Source organism: Silene latifolia, chromosome 3, assembly GCF_048544455.1.
Source record: "Silene latifolia isolate original U9 population chromosome 3, ASM4854445v1, whole genome shotgun sequence".
NCBI classification, from domain to species: domain Eukaryota; kingdom Viridiplantae; phylum Streptophyta; class Magnoliopsida; order Caryophyllales; family Caryophyllaceae; genus Silene; species Silene latifolia.
Window position 1 is genome coordinate 8,665,188 of NC_133528.1, and position 22,216 is coordinate 8,687,403.

A 22,216-nucleotide genomic window follows, 5' to 3' on the forward strand; every position below is an offset into this window, starting at 1 on the left:
ATTATAGCTGTAATCTTACCTAATATATTTAATAATTAGATGATGATTAATTATTAATTTAGAAAATTTATTTTTGGCAATGAATATTTACTTGATAGTGTGATTAGATGCTAGATTTTTTTTTGAAGGTAAAACTAAATTTTATTAAATCAAATCAAGCTCCGCCAAACTAAGGACGGAATGAGGGAAATCAATTACAAAGACTTGTTCCTCCTCCGCATTCGAGCAAATTCTAGCACATAAATGAGCAACCGTATTACCTCCCCGCTTGACATGGGACACACCCCGAAAATCGAAAGCCTTGGCTAACTCACATACATCCTGGATACATAGACCATAAGGGCTTTTCAATGCAATATTTCCTCGGACAGCTCGGACAAGATTAAGAGCATCGGTCTCCAAGCTTATCCCTGACAATCCCACCCGTCTTGCCACCTCCATTCCAAACAGCATGGCTCTAGCCTCCGCCATTTCCGCATTCCACCTTGCACGTTTCCGTAAGCATGCCACCAGGATCACAGCTCCATTCTCGTCCCTTCCCACTACTCCCAGCCCCACCGTCGAATCCTCAAATATTGCAGCATCTGTGTTGATCTTAATAGTCCCGGCTGCTGGTGGTTCCCAGCCGTCCCTGCCAACCCCTACCACCTCCTCACTCCTCGCATGAACCACACCTGCAACTTCTTTATAGTCTGCTACCATCCTAACAAACCCCATAATCGTTACTTGCTGATTACATGGTTCTTCCTCAAACAAGTGCGAGTTTCGAATGGTCCACAAGGCCCATATTAACGCAAGAAACCGACCCCTCTCCTCCTTGTCGACCTGCTGTATTCCCCAGAAAAGCCACTCTCAAATAGAGGTGTGAGGAGCCTCATTCATGATCTCCCCGAACCCACTCTCTTCCCAGTAGCATCTCGTCCACTGGCATTGAAACAGAGCATGTATTTCCGTCTCCCTTTCCTCTTCACAAAACGCACACCAATCGTTGGGGCAACAATGACGACGAAACAAGTTAGCTTTCACCGCCAGCATCCCCGTGCGTCCCCTCCATAGAAAATGGGCAAGCTTTGGAGGCACTTTTAATCCCCTCCATAACTTGCTAGATTACTTTGCTATTTATCTGGAAATTTATTAGGGAATAGTTTAGATTGGACATTTGGCCAGTGTAGTGTCTTATGTCAGAAGACCCAATTCTAGATTAATTTTTAGGCGGGAAAAAACGTAGAATCGCCTAATCTTTTAGTAAATAGGGGATGCATGTTCTCATGTGGCCGCATTCATTAATTTGCATCATTTTATTTACACAAATTCTCATTTGTGACGGGCATATCCGTTGCAAGTTTGCGATGGGTCAAGTATTACTCATGTGGAGTAGATAAGACAAAAACAGAATGCCTAGGGAATAACAAACTATTTTGTCTTATTTAACCACATGAGTACCGTCACAAGCCTAAAAATGCCAGGTAGACAATGTCACATGGGATGAATAAAAAGCCACGTACACAATAACAATGTGACTTGGCAAACTAATATGACATGGATTATCAATTTATTATTATATTGTATTAATTTAATTCACTTATTTCATTTAAAAATTCATCCATGTTCCATTAGCTTTAAACTTAATTAACTCAGAAAAAAACTACAATAAAAAAATACGCATTAACTATAAGTTAATAATTTCAAGATATTTCATATGGAGTAGCATTATATGCATTCGAAATAAAAAAAAAAAAAAACTGAATACATAAGAAAATAAGAACGAAGAAGAATAAATGAAGTTGAAAACAAAAAAAATTGTATTGTCACTAATTCACTATTTTTTTTTTTTGAAAGGCACTAATTCACTATTGTTGTTACTATAACTTTGTTGTATATAGAAGATGTTTTACATAACTAATTAATCGACAAATGAGTATTAAAGATCATATAAAATATTTTCTTAGGAAAATATAAAATATATGGAAAAGAAAATATTTATTTAATTTAAGTAATTTAAAAACAAATTTTGTAAATACTTAAGTGAAATTAAACACTAATAATAGAATTTTAAAAGGGTAGTAATACCGTGTATTTAGTTCATTAAATTATTTCACGTAAAGGATAAGGTTTTGTAAAATATAAAATATATGGAAAAGAAAATATTTATTTAATTTAAGTAATTTACAAATAAATTCTGTAAATACTTAAGTAAATTAAACACTAATAATAGAATTTTAAAAGGGTAGTAATACCATGTATTTAGTTCATGAAATTATTTCACGTAAAAGATAAGGTTTTATAAAAAAAAAATTGAATTGTTTAGCAATATATTTAGTAAGAAAACTAAAATAATTATATTTATAATTTTGCGTTCATGGTGAATTTAAATGAGACCTTCTCCATTTCACTTCTATCTATATCTATACAATATAGTTAAAAGGCAACTTAAAGCATTTAATTTTAATCCACGTGTAATTTTGCTATTGGTTAATAATAATTTACTTATATTAATTACTTGATTATCTAACTAGAAGTAATCTCTAAACACAATGTGTTACATGCTTATAAATAAAAACAAAATAAAAAATATTAGTTGCAAAAACAAAAAATAAATTAATATACACTCTTTATTTTCCTCTCATAAATTTGCTATCAATCTACCTACTGTATTTATTTAACTTTTATTTCATTTATTTAATAGTCTGTCTTTTTGTTTTTACTCACAATTATTATACTTTGTATTTATTTCTACACAATATAGTTAAAAGACAACTTAAAGCATTTAATTTTAATCCACGTGTAATTTTGCTATTTGTTAATAATAATTCACTTATATTAATTACTTGATTATCTAACTAGAGGTAATCTCTAAATACAATGTGTTACATGCTTATAAATAAAAACAAAATAAAAAATATTTGTTGCAAACGCAAAAAATAAATTAATATAAACTCTTTATTTTCCTCTCATAAATTTGCTATCAATCTACCTACTGTATTTATTTAACTTTTATTTCATTTATTTAATAGATTGTCTTTTTGTTTTTCCTCACAATTATTATACTTTGTATTTATTTTACCATAATTTTGTATCCCCCTCTTAGTTCACAATCCATTCTTCTTCTCTCAAATAAATTCTTGAAATTAATTAGATAATTTATTACAAAAATTTCCTTATATAAATATTACAATAATTCTATTTTTCATTTTTATCCAAAAAGTTGGTAGGTAAAGTATGCATATACATATATAACCAAATGAGTTATTTAACTTTTTTATTCTTATTATGTTTTAAATTAATTAATAGTTATAATTTTATTTAGTTATTATTTTTGTGTTTGTATTGAAATTGCAGGAGGATGACATACTCACATATCAATCACATTGCATGAAATCTGGAAATAATGGTTATGGAACTTCTTTGCAATTTTGTTTTAACTTGAATGCTTATTTTTTTGTTGGGTTTTTCATTTTTTTAATTATTATTATGATGTATCGCAATATCAAATTGTATTATGAATCTCTAATTATTGGTGACATGTTACATTATATATTCTAACCCTTAGAATATATATTAATTAACATTTTTTTTAAAAATTACTAAATTGTCGTACACCCTTTCGTGCACTTTATTTTGTTACCTTGATTAGGTATCTTACCAACATATCTCCAAGATAATAAGTAAGAAGACAAACAAGCCGAATAACGCACATGAACAATACCGCAAAAAAAAAAGAACAAAAATAATCAAATCCGTGATTCTCATGGGTCACAAAACTAGTTAATCTTTGATAAGTTTTTCAAAAATATATTCGACCTAATAATTCAGCTTTTGTATTTTTATCCCGAAAATAGCTTAAACCTTCACAAAATAATATTTTACCAAATATTGAGGGTCGGAATTCAGCACATTTAAGCTAATTCATGCGCGGATTGGTTAGCTAGCTTAAATCAAGGAGTTCTTTGGGCTGACCGAAGACCATCCTTCTAATACCTAAATACAATCCACCAAATCTCATTTATCTCCTTTATTAGGGGTCGTTTGGTTCGCAGCGGGAAATGGATTTCGAAGGAAGTACCAATTCACATGTTTTTGCAATTCACGTGAAATGGGGAAATTTTTTTTGGTTGGAATGTGGGGGGTTAGGTAAGCAACTTCCTCCATTATGGAGGAATTAGAGTTCCTATGGAACTTTAATTCATGGGATTTGGAGTAAACAAACAACCCATTTATTTTGCAAATCACATGAATTACAATTCATGTGTTTTAGGAGGGTAACCAAACAACTCCTTATATTACTACTAAGGGCTTGCTTGGATTGAGGGTAAAAGGAAGAGAATGAATATGAGAGTAATAGGTAAGGTGCATTTTTCATGTTTGGCATGAGAGTAATTATTCACCTCCTGAATCTATTACCCTAAAGGGTAATACATTACCCATCCTCCCCCCTGTGTGATGATTAATGGAGTAAAATATTTACTCAGTAATCATTTACCCTTATGTCAAACCTATTATCAATGAACTCATTACCCAAATAATTAACTTCTCTGGTAATTATCACCCAATTAAAATTTACCTCCGATTATTCCATGGATTTCAGGCAAGCCCTAATAGAATAAGAGATTCTCTTATTTTTCCCACCTAAATAATTTTTACTCGTAATTGGGCTCCTTTCTAAATCATAAACAATGAATAAATATTGGGCTACTAATTGGTGTATGATACGACTGTTCAACCCCGAGATTGATAAGCCGTAAAAGATTAGAATCTGTGGCGATTGGGGTGGAGAAAATCACCTAGGATTCAATCTAAAACCATGATAAAAATAGACCAACGAGATGAAGGATAAATGAGAGTGATAGCCAGAGGCTTTGTCATTCAATAATTTCTGGATAATACATTAGTTTAGGGAGCTGACTTATATAGGAAATGAAGAGAAAACACAAATAAAGAAAATTACGACACTACCCTTTAACTTATATTCGATGTGCATCAGTGTACCGCTCCTCTTTCCACTGGCCCATCTTATGAACGATACTTCAATTTGACTCACATTATTAAATTAGTGTATGTTTTAACCAAAAATTACAATAATAGTTATACACTTCACTGAAATATCTTATATGGATAAAAAATAATCATGTGGTATTTATATTAAACTGTCAATCTTATTTATAATAAATAGCTTTTTTATTAAAATATTTTAGTTCAAAACCGTCAATTTCATTCAGGTTAAAAATGTCAAATTTGATTTCTTCTACCTATTAGTGGCTATTACTACACATCATAAAAATTTGTTTTTACCGTCAATTTAATTTTCAAGTTCTCTATAAAAACGATCTAAAAAATCGCGCTATCGCGCGGGATCTGCACTACAATCCACCAAATGAAATATTGTATCACTCCATTTTCCTATTTTCACCCCATTTGCTTTTTGGAGGTCAAAGTTTCCGAATTTTGACCGTCAATAAGTTGGAGAATAAAAATTATTTATTTATAAAACTACAATATTTACAATTAATATCAAGACATATTTCACGGAAAAAAATTTCAAGAAAAAAAATAACTGTTGGGTTCCTTTGATTGATGATAACATGCCCATTTGATGTGTGTTATCTTAGTTTACCTTTTCAGGATTTATGGTTAAATCAAGCTTGGATTAAGAAGTGTTGAGTTGTTGATCATCCAATTGTATTGAGTCCTAGGCGTCATCTAATGTACAAGTTAGAAAGTAAAGTATTTTATAGTAATAGAAACAGTCAAGACCACTGTTACTTTTACAAGTAACAGCAGCCTGGACTGTCGCCTCAATTCGTAACACTTGAACACTCTTCTTATCTTTCAAAAGCCTTTTACATGTCTTACACTTTGAAAGATAACTTTCAGATTTTTACAAGGATTTGGCCTTCTAGAAAAAGTGGTTTGAATAATTATCATTTCAAAATATTTCCTCTTTGTGCAAATTTGACCCTTTGGTCTTTCATAAAACAAGAAATGCTTTTTGCCATATTTGTGTAAACTTGTCCTCATGTGACTTGTTTTTCCTTCTTTGTTTGCATGATCTCTTATGGATAATTTCAAACACTCTTTCTCTCTTTTGCCTTTTGAATAAGAACCTTCTTTGGTGTAAGTTTGGGAAGTTGTTGAGACTCATCACATGTGATGGTCTTTGACCCTCAAAACCCTAACAACTCCCTTGCTCATCCTCTCTATAAAAGGCGTGCCTCTTCCTCTCATTTCTTCAAGACTTTTCTGAGATTTAATCTAAGTTTGCAAATTATTTTTCAAAGCTTAAAAACCGAGTCTTAACTTTGCAAAGCTTTTAAAAGTCTTCAAGTGTTACAATCATGGCTACTGTTACTTTAATATACTAGACTCTCTCACTTATGAATTGTTGATCTAGTAAAGTTGTCCACCTTAATTCTTTTTTAAGAATAAGTTAGTGGAAGCTTGATCCTTATAACATTCTTAGTGTGTGTGTAGAGTTTAGGACGGAGTAGTCTTCAACTCTTTGGCAACCGGAGTAGGTTGCGAGTTGGCTTGTTCTAGAACGGAGTAGTTCTTGGACTTGTGTCACAACCGGAGTAGGTTGTTGTCTTTTTATTGTACGGGTTTTTAGTAGTCGGAGTAGATCACTAAAATAAATCAATAAAAAGTATATTGGACGTAGGCACTTGAGTTTCTTGCCGAACCAATTCAAAAATCTCGTGTTTAATCTTCTTTGTTTTATTCCGCTGCTATTTATCTTCTTTGCTTTGCTTTGCTTAACTTTCGAAGTAATGAGTTCCAAATCATTGTCACATTTGGTCTGCAGTTTGTACTCCATAAACCGAGACAAATAGCTAATGATCGAAACAGTTGTTACTTTCATACTTCAGCAAACATTCATTTTAATACTCGTTTAATCTTGCAATATTATTCGAAGTATTCTCTCATCTCTTTTGTTCTTATAACTCACTTTAATTAATAAAGTTGAAGTTAAATTTTTTTAAATAGTACCTAATTCACCCCCTCCCCCTCTTAGGTACTCGAATCCATAAACTCAACAATAACATATAGACATCAAAAAATATAGTTAAAGAGGCGTCTTGAAGAACGCAATAAAGCAAATTATATGGGGTGAACATAGGAGGGCACAAGAATTTTTCGTATCATTATAGAGTAGATTTTAGGAAAATTTCCACTTTATTACCATAAATTTTGGGCTAATTCCAATTTATTACCCTGAGATTTAGATAATTCTAATGTGGAAACAATCCTAGATTTTATAACTCAATCTTTGATAAGTTTTTTTTAAAAATAAACCGGTCTAATACATGTAAAGATAATTAATAACTTGGTGTTGAGTTAGGTTAACAATGCCAAACTTCCTAGATAACCATCTATGGGGTATATACTCTCACTAGTATTTGAGCAAGCCTCTTCCTTGCCGGTTTTCAAGTCATAAACAGATAATGGTGACCTGCGAACCGACGACGACCTTAAATAAAGACTACCATTATTCGCCAAGTTTATAAAATATTTATTATCGCAATTGAGATTATAGAGCTCAACCCAAGAAAATTCGGAACTGGTTGTACTATCCTTTCGTCTGATCCATACACGAATATGTCCGCGAAGATCATCACCGCAATAATGATAACAATCTACAAGTGCAAGCGACTCATATAAGACTGATAGATACCTCGACACATACTGGTTGTCCTCGTCACATTTAGCGTCAGGCAATTTGGAGCAAGTCAAGGCCTCAGTCGACAGATTAAATGATAGGTAATGTGTCTCGTTATTCCCTTTTATTTTAAGGGTAGCGAGCCAGTAAACACAACCTTCAAAATTCAAGGAATGGGGTGTTGAATGCAAGAAATTCTTCACGTCATCAATAATCAAACCTCTCTCGAATGGAGTCCATGAACGAGAACTAAGGTTATATACCGCGGTTTTCAAATCATTCATCTCCAAATAAAGTGCCACCACCTTATAAATATTACTCACCGAATCAAACCCAAACCCGAACACAATATCCCAATATCTATAACTTCTATTATTGATCTTGTTCATCAACGGTTCAGAAAGCGGTATATCAACAACTTTCCCAAGAGTCGGGTTCCATAAGAAGATCATGTTTGCGTAATATTTGCCTAGATGCGAAATAGTAGTGCGGACCAATAAGACTCCATCGACACGAGCCATTATAGAATTCTTTATTTGGGCGAAAGACATTATAGAATTCAAAGCGCGATCATAATGGGAATTGGGTAGGTTAATCTCGTCAATAAAAGCAAGAGTTTTAGGACTACTAATAATCACTGAACTAAAGTAACCTCGGCCATTAGATGATAAGTAGTACTTATAACCATTAATGTTTTTCTTGCGTAACTGATCAAGATGGTATTGATGGAAACTAGGATCACAGATAATTGAGTTCCATAATTTGCATACCACCCTTAATTTTGACAAATCTTTGGCAGGAACACATGACAAAACTTCGAATAATAATTCCGGAGGTAAATTTATCGCTGCTTTTTTCATCTTGGTGCGCGATCGAGTTGAGTAGTAAGTCATACTTGAGCGCAAAGATAGGATAGGAATGAATCGTATGCTTTATATGCGGTAGGTTTGATTGAATCGTATGCTTTATAGTTTATATATGATATGATATGCGTGAGGTTTTGTTGAAGGTCTATGTAGACCTTGCAAAACCCGACCAGACACGGGAAAACCGATCCGACTTACCCAATATCATGTTTTATTGCTTGAATAAAATCGATGATACAACACGAGTATTTATAGTAATTTCGTAATTCTAGTTTTAAGGAAAATCGATGATAAACTCTAGTTTTCAGCAGGTTCACTGAGTTGCCTGATCAATTTCCTGTGTTCTTAAGATTTTATAACTCAATCTTTGATAAGTTTTTATAGTAATATACAACGACAATGGTTTCCTAATTCTAGTTTAAGGAAAATACAACGAATCAAACCCAAACCCGAACTGAATATCAATCCAAGTGGTATTCTTTGATGATCCATAAGCGCGCGGGATATCAACAACTTTCCTAAGTGTCGGGTTCCACAAGAAAATCTCGTTTACATAATTATTATTGTCAGTGTCTTGCGAAATAGTGTGGATCAACAAGACTCCATCAATCGAACCCTTTATGAAACTTATAGCGTGATTATGTCGTGGCGATGCTCCGTGGTACGAATTGATTGTTGCTGGTGGCTTCAGGTGGTGAGCCGCTGCTGTTGCTGGTGGCCGTGGTGGTCGAATAAAGGAGTTGCAGGTGTGGAGGTGGTGAGTGTATGGTGGTGTGTGATTGAGTAGCTTGCCTTTGTTGCTGGTTGTTGTCGGCAAAATAGGTGGAGATGACGCAAATTGATGAAGATGGAGGCGGTTGATGGACTCGGTTGATTGGTGATGACGGAGTAGAGGAGCTCGGGCGGTGAATGGTTGTTGAGATGAAGGAGCAGCTCATGTCGGATTGAAATTCGAGCCATGGTTGTAGCTGCTGTTGATGATGACGGGATTCGAATTGGGCTGGTGGATGTGGGTTGTGATGTGTGATGAGTCGAGGCTGTCTGAGGTTGGATTTGGTTCCGAGCACGAAATGGAGATGGAGATGGTGGGGCGGAAAATAGCGATGATGAATCATGGCAAATTGAGTTGAGTTTCCTGGAAGTGAACAAGGCCAGGAGGGGGTTTGAATTGGAAATGATGCGAGTAATTTAAGGCTAATTTGACATTGACTTTGAATCGTATTCTAGGTTGCACGGACACTCCTCATAATCGGTGTTCCCGTGTCTGACACCCGTGTCGGACACGACACTCGTCGGACACACGTCAAAACGTGTCGGACACCTCTAAAGTCGTGTCTAACTTTAATCTTTTATTTGGGCACGTGTCCGACGCGTGTCCATGGTTTTTTGAGCCATGTCCATGTTATTTGGATACACCTTCAAACGGAAAGTTGAATTTAAGGTAAGTGGCGTGAATTGTTATATGGTTGAATTTGGTGGGCAAATGATGTTCTTTAGACAAGTAATAAAATGTCGAAATAGATTGATTATAAGTTAGTTTTTGGTTTTAGAAATGAGAATAAGTTAAATTTAACATCAAATTTTACCTTCATTTATTTAAATTTAATATCAAATACTTTTTCAAAAATAAAATCACACCTATATAACTACAAAATATATATTTTATTTAATTTAAATAACGTGTCCCGTGTCCTATATTTCATGGGATGCCGTGTCACGTGTCCGTGTCGTGTCCGTGTCGGTGCTAGCTAGATCGTATTCGGGCTAATTAATCCGATCTTGACTTTATTACCTACAAAATGATAGATGGACCAACTCAAAAACTTCTCAAAAACCTCAAGGCTCTGATATCATGGTATCAGAGCCACTGTGACCGAAGGTCACGGGTTCAAATCCTGGCAACATCAAAAACTTCTCAAAAACTCGAAGTGGAAACCAGCACACGGTATGGGGAGCCGGTGCACAACTAACCACTCTTCAAGCCCAACGGGCATTTGAGTGAGGGAGCGTAATAGGAATATTTATAATAGTTGGGCTTCAACTAAAACCTTAAGGTGATGGTTGAAGCCCAACTATTATAAATATTCCTATTACAAAATATAGTATCATAAGAGTAATATCTAATCTACGAAGTTAACATAGTAAACATGAATATTTAATTAAAACTAATAACTTCTAATAAACATATAAAATGAGCTATTTAATCATATAAGCACACAAAATCGAGTCAAAATATGGTATAAATGAGGGGTAAAACGCAACCAAAATGCTACTCATCAGGTAGTCAGAAATTATCAGGTATGACTAATGAACGATTGAGTGAATGGATGCTCGATAGTGGTGCATCTCACCATATGATGGTGTCACGTGAATTGCTTTCTGTTATTTGGAGAGGACCACCATCCACCGTGGGACTACCTGATGGTTCCGAAATTGTTGCACGGAAACATGGAAATGTTGTGTTAAATAAGACACTTAAACTCAAGGATGTTTTATATGTTCCGTCTTTAACTTGTCATCTTATTTCAATACAACAACTTATTCGTGAAAACAATTGTGTTGTGATTTTTCACTCTAATTATTGTATAATACAGGACCAATATACGAAGACGGATATTGGATGAGGTGAGCAACAAGACGGAGTATATTATATGACACGAGTGGCACTAAGGACAGAAGTAGTTGATGGACGGGTATGGCATCGAAGATTAGGCCATCCGTCTAGACATGTTTTACCTTATTTATCAAGTTTAATTCGGGACAATTTAAATTTGCATTCTGATTTTATTTGTGATCCTTGTTGCCGTGCAAAACAAACTCGTTCAAGTTTTAAGCTAAATAATAAACGCAATGCTAATCTATTTGAGTTACTTCATTGCGATATTTTGGGACCATACAAAGCTAGTAGTTTATCTGGGTCACAATATTTCTTAACGATTATGGATGACCACAGTAGAAGCGTTTGGGTGCATCTCATGAAGGATCGTGGGGAATTAGGAGATTTGATGAAAAATTTATTCAAAATGATACAAACCAAATTTAGAAAACATGTTAGAATTGTGCAAAGCGATAATGGCACCGAATTCCTTTCGGGACCATTAAAATTGTTTTACCAAGAAAATGGGATGATTTTTCGGACTAGAACTATTGATACACCTCAACAAAATGGGCGGGTAGAGCATAAACATAGGCATATTCTAGAGAAAGCAAGGGTCTTACGTTTTCAAGCCGACCCACCTATTGAGTTTTGGGGAGAATATTTTAACTGCGGCCTACCTAATGAAAGAAATTGAACTTAGCTGATCCGAAACGACCCTTAATCGAGACGCCGTGTAAGACACTGCCCTAAATCAGTTAGACCCCCACACAGGTGCTCCTTGGGTTCCGTGGTCACCGATTCCAGGGTTAACGCCTCTTTCCGCACAATGTTGCACACCAAGGACGGAAGCGGGAACTGTTCTCAATATTGATAGCATAAAAGGGACGATATATAGAAGGAGATGATTTGTATTTTTCTGTGTGTATAAAACTGAGGAGGAAGAAGGTTTATATAGTAGCCAAGAGGCTCCTCCAAGAGTCCAAAAATGAATGCCATTGATTCTGTGATTAATTGTCATAAATCGTGTAATGAATTTTGTATTGATTGCGGAATAAAATCTCAACAGCTATAGAAAAAGAATCCGAGGACAAAATTCGGACCAGCAGCAAAAAGGGGCCCCACCACACCACGCACGTGCCACGTGCCACGTGCCACGTGCCACGTGCCACGTGCCACGTGCCACGTGCCACGAGCCGAGCCGGCCGGACGGCGGCGGCGGCGCGCGCGTGGGGAGACTATAGTCTACCCACTATAGTCTAGTTAACTCTTGTTAACTCTCTTCCATATATAAATACAACACTCCCCCACTATTCTTCCAATGTGGGATAAGTGTTGTTTTACTTAAGCTTTGGAGCAACCAAAACTCCAACAATCCCCCACTTGGTCCAAACTTAAGAAAACAAAAGAAATATAAGAAAAGCTATAATCAGGTGAACATAGTCTTGAACCTGAAAAAGGATAGAGATGAGAACAGTTCCCTCGAGTAACTTATGGCCCCATGAAAAACCCTGTCTCATGATTGCATTAGAGAATAGCCCACATCTATTCTCATAGGAGGCGGCCAACACTCCACAATCACGTAGGTGAGTCCATCAAGTTGTGTACTGCACACACCACTCAAACCGTGAGATATGGAACTCATTAAGAACTACCACCTGTCCAACCTAACCCTGCAGTAAACAAACATGCCAAAAGGGATAAACTGAATAACCTCCTTTATTCATCAAAATAAAAGAATACAAGCAATGCTCGACGATTTCGTTTGACCTCATTGAATCTGGTAATCCAGATTGGGTATCCATCGTAAAAGCACTACGTAGGTGGGCTCAATCCCATCTTTTAGCAGTTTGAAACTAGTTTCTGTTTAAGGCCTTTGTCAGTGGATCGGCAATATTACTTTCCGACCTCACATAATCTAAAGAAATAACACCAAACTTGATCAAGTTACAAACAATATTATGCCTTAGGCGTATATGCCTACTCTTGCCATTATAAGCCTTATTCTTGGCTACATGAATGGCAGATTGCGAGTCACAATGTAGCGGCACAGATGGCACGGGCTTTGGCCAAAGAGGAATGTCCGCTACTAAACTTCTCAACCATTCTGCTTCTCGACCAGCCAATTCGAGAGCTATAAATTCCGATTCCATTGTAGATCTCGCAATACACGTTTGCTTGGATAACCTCCAAGATCTGCTCGCTCTGCTAAAGTAAAAACATAACCCTTTGGTAGAGTGTATATTCTTACTCTCCGAGATCCAGTTAGCATCACAATATCCCTCCAAAACTGGAGGATAACCACAATAAGATAATCCAAACTCAGCTGTACCTTTAAGATATTTAAGCAAACGAACTAATGCACTCCAATGATCATGACCGGGATTATGAGTATATCTACTCAATCTCCCAACAGAATATGCAATGTCAGGACGAGATGAACACATAAGATACATGACACTACCAAGGATTTTAGCATAACCAGCTTGATCCACACTTTCAGATAAATTCTTTTTTAAGTGCACACTAGCATCAAAAGGTGTTCTAGCAGGCTCAACATCAAAATAACCAAACTTCTTTAAAATTTTCTCAACATAGTGAGCTTGACTAAGACAATAACCTTTACTAGTCTTTAAAACTCTTAAACCAAGAATGACATCAACCTGACCCATGTCTTTCATTTCAAAAGAAGTTTTAAGCATGCTTTTAGTAGAATCAATAACATCTAATGAAGTGCCAAAGATAAGTAGATCATCCACATAAAGTGTTATAATAACACTACCGCTAGCATTGGATTTCACATAGATACATGTATCAGCATCACTAGCTCTAAAGCCAAGAGAAACAATCACACTATGAAACTTTTCATACCATTGTTTCGGTGCCTGCTTAAGTCCATACAAAGATTTAACAAGTTTACAAACTTTATGTTCTTGACCAGGCACTATAAAACCATCAGGTTGTTCCATATAAATCTCTTCATCAAGATCACCATTTAAAAACGCAGTTTTCACATCCATCTGATGAACAAGCAAGTTATACATGGAAGCAATAGCAAACATCACTCTAATGGAAGCAATCTTAGTGACCGGGGAATAGGTGTCAATATAGTCTAAACCAGACTTTTGGGTGAAACCCTTAGCCACCAATCTGGCTTTAAATTTATCAATAGTCCCATCAGCTTTGAGTTTCTTCCTGAACACCCATTTACACCCTATAGGCTTACATCCACGAGGCAGGTCAACAATTTTCCAAGTATGATTAGACATAATGGACTCAATCTCACTATCAATAGCTTCTTTCCACAAGGAAGCATCAACTGATCTCATAGCCTCATCATAGGTCTTAGGATCCTCCTCCACAATATACATGTCAACCAACTCATCATCTAAATATCTACCATCCTCCTCCATAAGAAAATCAGGCCCAAAAGATTTCTCTACTCTTGGTCTCTTACTCCTTCTCGGTTCTATTGATGGTTCACTAGATGTGTCAACATGGGTTGGGGAGCTACCATCATTATCCTCATGGGAAGAATCATCAAAGGTCAAGTCCTGCCCTAAAGAAGGTTTCAAAGGAAAAATATCCTCAAAGAAAACAGCATCTCTAGATTCGATAATATTACCATAAAAACCCGAACTCGCATCTTTGGTCATGAACCTATAGGCTGCACTATTAGAAGCATAACCCACAAAAATTGCGTCAATGGTTTTAGGCCCTATTTTGTCTCTTTTAAAAGCAGGTAAGGCAACTTTGGCTAGACATCCCCAAACTTTCAGAAACCTCAAATTAGGTGGATAACCCTTCCAAATCTCATAAGGTGTCACATCAAGTTTCTTATGAGGTACACGGTTTAAAAACATGACAGATGAGATAGGATAGCTTCCCCCCACATAAAATCAGATAACCCAGAAGATAGTAGCATATCATTCATCATATCCTTTAATGTTCTATTTTTCCTCTCGGCTACACCATTTTGTTCGGGGGTATACGGGGCTGAAAACTCATGTATAATACCATTTTTCTGACAAAAATCCACCAAAAAATCAGATTTGTATTCTCCACCATGATCAGACCTTACACGCTTAATCTTCCTATCAAGTTGATTTTCAACCTCAGCCTTATAAATAATAAACATATCCTCAGCCTCATTCTTATTCCTTAACAAATAAACCTTAGTATATCTAGAACAATCATCCACAAAGGTTATATAATATCTTTTACCTCCCTTACTTTCACAATTTTTATAATCAGCCAAGTCGGTGTGAATAAGTTCTAACAATTCGGTTTGCCTTTTGGTCACTTCCTTAAAAGGTTTCTTAGAGTGCTTTGCTTCCACGCATACTTGACATTTATCCATGTCATAAGAAATCAAATTAGGCAACAAATTCATTGTTTTCATGCGTTTAATGGATTTAGTGTTAACATGCCCAAGTCTAGAATGCCAAATATCAATGGACTCAACGATATAAGCAGAAGAAGTAGATGCATTCATTTCAACATCAAGAACAAACAGATCACCATTACAAAAACCTTTGCCAACAAATTGACCATTCTTAGACATGACTAACTTATCAGACTCAAAAGTAAGTTTAAGACCAGCCTTATTAAGTAAAGCACCAGCGATTAAATTTCTACGCATATCAGGCACATAGAGCACATTTTCAAGAGCTAAAACTTTGCCAGAAGTGAGTTTCAGGTGCACCTTGCCAATGCCGAGGACGGAACCTTTTGGAGTTGCCAACATACACTATCTCTTTCTCATCAACATCTTTGAGCTCCTTGTAAAGATCCTTGTTGGTGCAAATATGGCGTGTAGCTCCTGTGTCAACAATCCATTCCACCAAGCTTCCGACCAGATTAATCTCGGACACCATTGCAGCAATTATATCATCACCCTCACTTGAGCCTTCAACAACATTAGCTTGTGGCTTGTTGGATTTGTAATTTTTGTAGCCACCACGTTGATTGTTGTCTTTCTTTAGGAATTTTCCACCATGTGCATTGTTGCGATTCCCTTGATTTTGTTGCCTTTCTTCATAAGCTTTCTTGGCCTTGCACTTGAAAGCGGGATGACCGGGCTTATCACACCACCAAAGCAATTTCTGTCATTGTCTTTATTGGTTTATCATAATTCGTGATTTGTTGTATTGATCATAGCTCCTCTTGTTTGTACTGTGTTCCGTATTCAACAACATTAGCCTTAACGGTGTTAGTAGCATTAGTCCTGGCACGATCCTGGCTCCTTGTGGCATCCTCAATTTTGATATGACCAATCAGCTCCTGCAACTTCATGTCTTTCTTCTTATGCCTCAGATGTTTTTTATACTCATCCCAACCAGGAGAAGGCAATTTCTCAATGTAGATACCTCATTTCTGCACCTCCCGCAAACCACCCGGTGATGATTGGGCCGCATGTTTAATACGCGGAACGATTTGTGACAGTTCATAAGATTATCATCAAGTGATTGCTCAAATATTAATGTCGACCTCTTAGTTGTCATCTACGTCCTGGTACGGTCGTTTTGGCAGTAATTAGAGCACATTCGGAGTCCGGGCCCAAAACCGTCTCCATTTTCTGATAACTGTTAAATCCCGAGTCAGAATGTTCTGGAATGTTCCGGATATTTCTATTCCATATTTCACAAATTTTATCTTTTGGCAAATAATATCCCGTAATATTCATATAAGATATTAAGGAAATCGGATTATTTCCGTCTTACCATAACTCAAACGCGGAAATCTTTCTTCAGCAGGAGGAAACCTCCGGGAATAGACGCAAGCAGTCTTTGCGCCTCTTCCAAGAGACGCAGTGGGCTGCTGCGCCTCTTCCCAGTGCCCTTTCTCGCATGTTTCTCGTATCTTTTTCATATCGTTCCGAGATTCACTTCCAAAGAGTCTCCGAAACCCTAATTCCTTCACGTGATTAGTATAAATAGGAGCCTTCGCTCCTCATATTTCTCACGCGAGTGTCCGCCCTTCTCTTCTCCCTTTGCATTCTAGACTTTGTTCTTACTTATTGGCGCCTACGTGCTTGAACTTTCGACCACGTAAGCTCGGATCTTTCCGGGTACCAGCCTCTCCGTTGCATGACCGACCAATTTGACCAACTACACTCAATCAATTTAATTAATCAATCGTTTTCCTCTTACGAGGGCATTCTCTTTGCATTCGCGTCGAGCATCACTAATCGATATCTTAGTTCTTCTCGTTTCGTCAACATGTAAGTCTGAGGGTGTATAATCCTTATTTATTTATTGTCTTTTACTTTTCGTATCATCAATTGTAAGATTTACGTCGAAAATACCATTAAAACCATTTGTTAAAACCTGTTTTTGCGGATTTTCAGTAGATAACCGTCGAGAAAGGACGCAGCAACTGCCGCGCCTCTTCGAAGGAGTGCAGTTCCTGCTGCGCCTCTTCGTGAGGCTGCTGCAGTTCCTGCTTCCTTCCTTTTTCGTTTGTCCTCTGAAGTTCGTATCCAAAATCCTTCTTTTGCTTATTCGTTTGTCTATTCTTCATCATGATAACATATTAATTTCACATGTATATTAATTATCATCATTCACATGTTTAATTCATCAAATCCGACTTAAATCCCAATTAATCCAATATTTGCGGGTTTTCGTCATAAAATTCAATTCCGGTTTGTAGAGATTCAATTTGTTCATATTGGGTTTCTGGAATTCGTCTTTGATATAGTCTAATCTGTCTTTTGTCATGTTCGTCGCATATTCGTCATTAAACCGTTGTATCTAACGTAGTTAATTGATTTCAATAGAGGACTCATTAATATTTTTCACTTCTATCATTATTAATCCATCTTAATTCCGTCCCATCCATGTTTATTGCTTTCACAACCATCAATCATATGTTAAAAAAACCTATTAATCACTTTCATCCGAGTAAATATCATCAATCGATCATTAAATTCACCAATTAACATTAACGGCTTGCAATTACGGCTTCATAGCGGGATCGAACCAAGGAGCAGACGCGGTCGTCACGCGCTTATTCAAAGGACGCGCCTCTGCTGCGCTGTTTGTTCTGGCCGAGTCCGTCCCCGAACTCCGTTTTACGCCTTGACCTAGTTTAATTAGTTTACGTATTAATCAACTATTATCCGTAATATCACGCTAATTCCTGTTCGTTTTTTTATTCCTTTATTCGTTTTCTCAAATTATCCGTTTTAAAGGTATTTTCGACATAAATCGCCTATCCCAATGTAATTAATGTAATTTCCATTATTGTAGTTTTATAATTATTGTATTTCTTTTATTGCTTGTATGTTCTCACATGTAAATAAGCATTAAATCCTACTTCGACCCAATTGTTTGCTAATTACGTGTCAACCGACTTAGTATTAATTCTCACATGCTAGGATTAAAACGTTGGATGTTGCATTGCATGCATATAATCGACGATATATCAAGTACGAATAACTTCCCTAATCATTAGTAGAGGCCGCTATCGAGGCGGGCGGGATTAGGTGTTCGATCAAAAGAGCTTCCTAATACGTACCCTCACCCCTTACTCCAGATCTCCGTGAGCACCCGTGTTCATTGGCATCCACGAGAGTCATTCTAGACATAGAATGCTAAGGGTAATGATTGCTTAGTGTTCATGTCACTACTTTGTGTCTTGACATGACACGAGGTACTCGAACGGTTCCAATTTCCCATAAAAATTGGTGGCGACTCCATACAAAATGCAAACGCTTGTTTCGTTCTCACCAAGCGCCCCCGTGGGCGGCCCGCTGTCCACACTCAATCAGAACATTAGCCTGCATATACTCGCACAACACCATCCCTTCACCAATAATTTCAGAAACCATATTTTCGTACTCATGTATTTGATCCATTATAGGTTTGCTATCGGTAATCTGAAATTTTAACCATCTTGCTACTGCATACTTCTTAGTACCAAAATCATCAGTACCATACTTAGTTTCCAAAGCATCCAAAATTCCTTTAGCAGTCTTAGTTTTGCAGTAGATGTCAAACAAATTATCAGCCATATAATGCAACATGACACCTTTAACAGTCCTATTGTCTTTAGCAAATTTAGGATCAGGTTTGACAACTTCAGACGAACTAGACTCTTCAGTGGATTGTGGTTCTTGAAATAACACATAGTCAATCTCATATTACGAGAAATAAAACAGAATTTTTTCAGACCATCTCCTATAATTTTTTTCCATCTAACGGTTCCATCTTACTAAGGTCAGGGACAATCCTGTGTGGCATTGTGAAATTGTTAACAGGGACATTAGGGGTAACCGAAACAATTTCTCGGTTGACATTAGAATCGTCAGAATTTCCGGATGGATTTGTCATTGTTTAAAAAGAATAAAACAGTAGACAAAAACAAAGATCAGAGAAGTTCGTTAACTGATTTAGATTGAAAGAAATTGAACTTAGCTGATCCGAAACGACCCTTAATCGAGACGCCGTGTAAGACACGCCTAAATCGTTAGACCCCACACAGGTGCTCATTGGGTTCCGTGGTCACCGATTCCAGGGTTAACGCCTCCTTCCGCACAATGTTGCACACCAAGGACGGAAGCGGGAATTGTTCTCAATATTGATAGCATAAAAGGGACGATATATAGAAGGAGATGATTTGTATTTTTCTGTGTGTATAAAACTGAAGAGGAAGAAGGTTTATATAGTAGCCAAGAGGCTCCTCCAACAGTCCAAAAATGAATGCCATTGATTCTGTGATTAATTGTCATAAATCGTGTAATGAATTTTGTATTGATTGCGGAATAAAATCTCAACAGCTATAGAAAAAGAATCTGAGGACAAAATTCGGACCAGCAGCAAAAAGGGGCCCCACCACACGTGTCACGAGCCGAGCCGAGCCGAGCCGGCCGGACGGCGGCGCGCGCGTGAGGAGACTATAGTCTACCCACTATAGTCTAGTTAACTCTTGTTAACTCTCTTCCATATATAAATACAACACTCCCCCACTATTCTTCCAATGTGGGATAAGTGTTGTTTTACTTAAGCTTTGGAGCAACCAAAACTCCAACACCTAATCAATCGTACTCCTACACAACTCCTAGATGGAAAGACACCTTACGAGCTCTTGTATGGGAAACCACCTATTGTTGATAATTTGAGAGTTTTTGGATCTCTCGTTATGCCCACAATAAAGAAAGGCCGAAGGACAAATTTAGAGAACGCGGTACACATTGTGTGTTCATTGGTTATCCTAAGAGTCAAAAAGGTTGGTTGTTATATGATACCAAAACACGGAAATGGTTTGCGTCTCGAGATATAATTTTCTATGAACACGTTTTCCCTTTGGCAAACTCAGTTATTGAAAACAAAGTCGAGACAGAAATTCGAGCGCATGACCATACTGAGCCCGTGCTCACTGATTTTGATGAAGCACCAGGGGAAGTAATTGTGATTGAGGATGTTGAGCGTGAACATGACGAGGAGGAGATTAACATGGCACGGTCTGACCCAATTGTTGAGAGGGAGCCTGCCATTATAGAGGAGGAGTCGAGGCTTGGTAGAGGAGAAAGGGAGAAGTTTGAACCCGCATGGAAGAAGGATTATATGTGCAAATCCACTCGTGTCATACCCACAAGCTTCGCTCAACCAGTTCAATCTCCGCCATCTATGAAAGGTACTCGTTATCCAATGATTAATTATATCACAATTCGTTGTTTATCACCATCCCACAGGAAATTACTTGCTGCAATCGACGCGATCCGAGAACCAAAGCACTACTTTGATGCTGTAAAAACAGAGGATGGCGAGTTGTTATGGCTAATGATTTGCAGCTCTCGAGAAGAATAAAACCTGGAAAACTGTGGAGTTGCCAGAAGGGAAGAAACCCATTGGTTTCAAATGGGTTTACAAAGTCAAGTATAAAGCATACGGAACTATAGAACGCTACAAAGCAAGATTGGTGGCTCAAGGGTTCACGCAAATCGAAGGTATAGACTATCATGAGACCTTCGCGCCAGTTTCAAATATGACGAGTGTCCGATGGTTGTTAGCTGTGGCAGTGACAAAAGGATGGGATATTGCTCAGTTAGACGTCAATAACGCTTTTCTACATGGCGATTTGAGCGAGGAGGTATACATGAAATTACCTCCCGGATTTGAAGGAGCCGGCCAAAACAAGGTATGCCGGTTAATGAAATTTTTATATGGTTTAAAGCAAGCCTCGAGAAATTGGTTCACGAAATTGGGTCACTCGTTAAAGGGTTACAATTTTAAGTAGTCTTTGGCAGACTACTCGTTATTCACGATGAACAAAGGGGATGTGTTTATTGGCGTATTAGTATATGATAAGGTCCGTTATCGGGCTTGGGCTGCACCCGTATGGAGGAGAGAGAGTCCGACTTATAAGTCCAAGGAGGTTCCATCCCAAAACCAATTGGCAATGGCAATGGGTGGAGTAACTCCTTGGTTTATATGATAGACAACTCTCTCCTCTTTTTCCAATGTGGGATACCCACATGTGCCTTTATCATGGGTGAGCTGTATCTTGACACTCCCCCTCACATGTAAGGTCCCTATTCAGGCAGATTGGATTTTTTAAGTCTTTTGTCCAACTGCAATTTTTCTGGCCCAGTTTTTCTTTTTCTATTTTTCATGCCCAGGTCTTTGTTTTAGTTTTTTCGACCATGGGCTCTGATACCATGATAGATGAACGAACCATCTCAACCAATGAGCTGGTTCATCTATCATGGTATCAGAGCCAGTGTGATCGAAGGTCACGGGTTCAAATCCTGGCAACCTCAAAACTCCTCAAAAACTCGAAGTGGAAACCCAAAGACACTGTGACGGGGAGGGTGCACAACTAACCACTTTTCAAGCCCAATGGGCATTTGAGTGAGGGAGCGTAATAGGAATATTTATAATAGTTGGGCCTCAACCATCACCTTAAGGTTTTGGTTGAGATGGTTCATTTATCATATATGTCGATGATATGATTTTGGTGAGTAATAATATCACTGCTTGTAACAAATTCAAGGAATTTCTTGATAAACAATTTGGGATAAAAGACCTTGGTCGACTCAAATATTTCTTGGGAATCGAAGTAGCACATGGCACACCGGGATTGTTTCTTAGCCAG

At 37.1% G+C, this 22,216-nt stretch overlaps 1 protein-coding gene across 1 annotated transcript; it reads right to left on the minus strand.

Moving 5' to 3' along the window:
- Nucleotides 1–7,332: 7,332 nt before the first annotated feature.
- Nucleotides 7,333–8,514, minus strand: LOC141648613 (putative F-box protein At3g24700). The gene has a single exon (XM_074457341.1). The coding sequence runs from the start codon at nt 8,512–8,514 to the stop codon at nt 7,333–7,335; it is 1,182 nt and encodes a 393-aa protein (XP_074313442.1).
- Nucleotides 8,515–22,216: the final 13,702 nt, after the last annotated feature.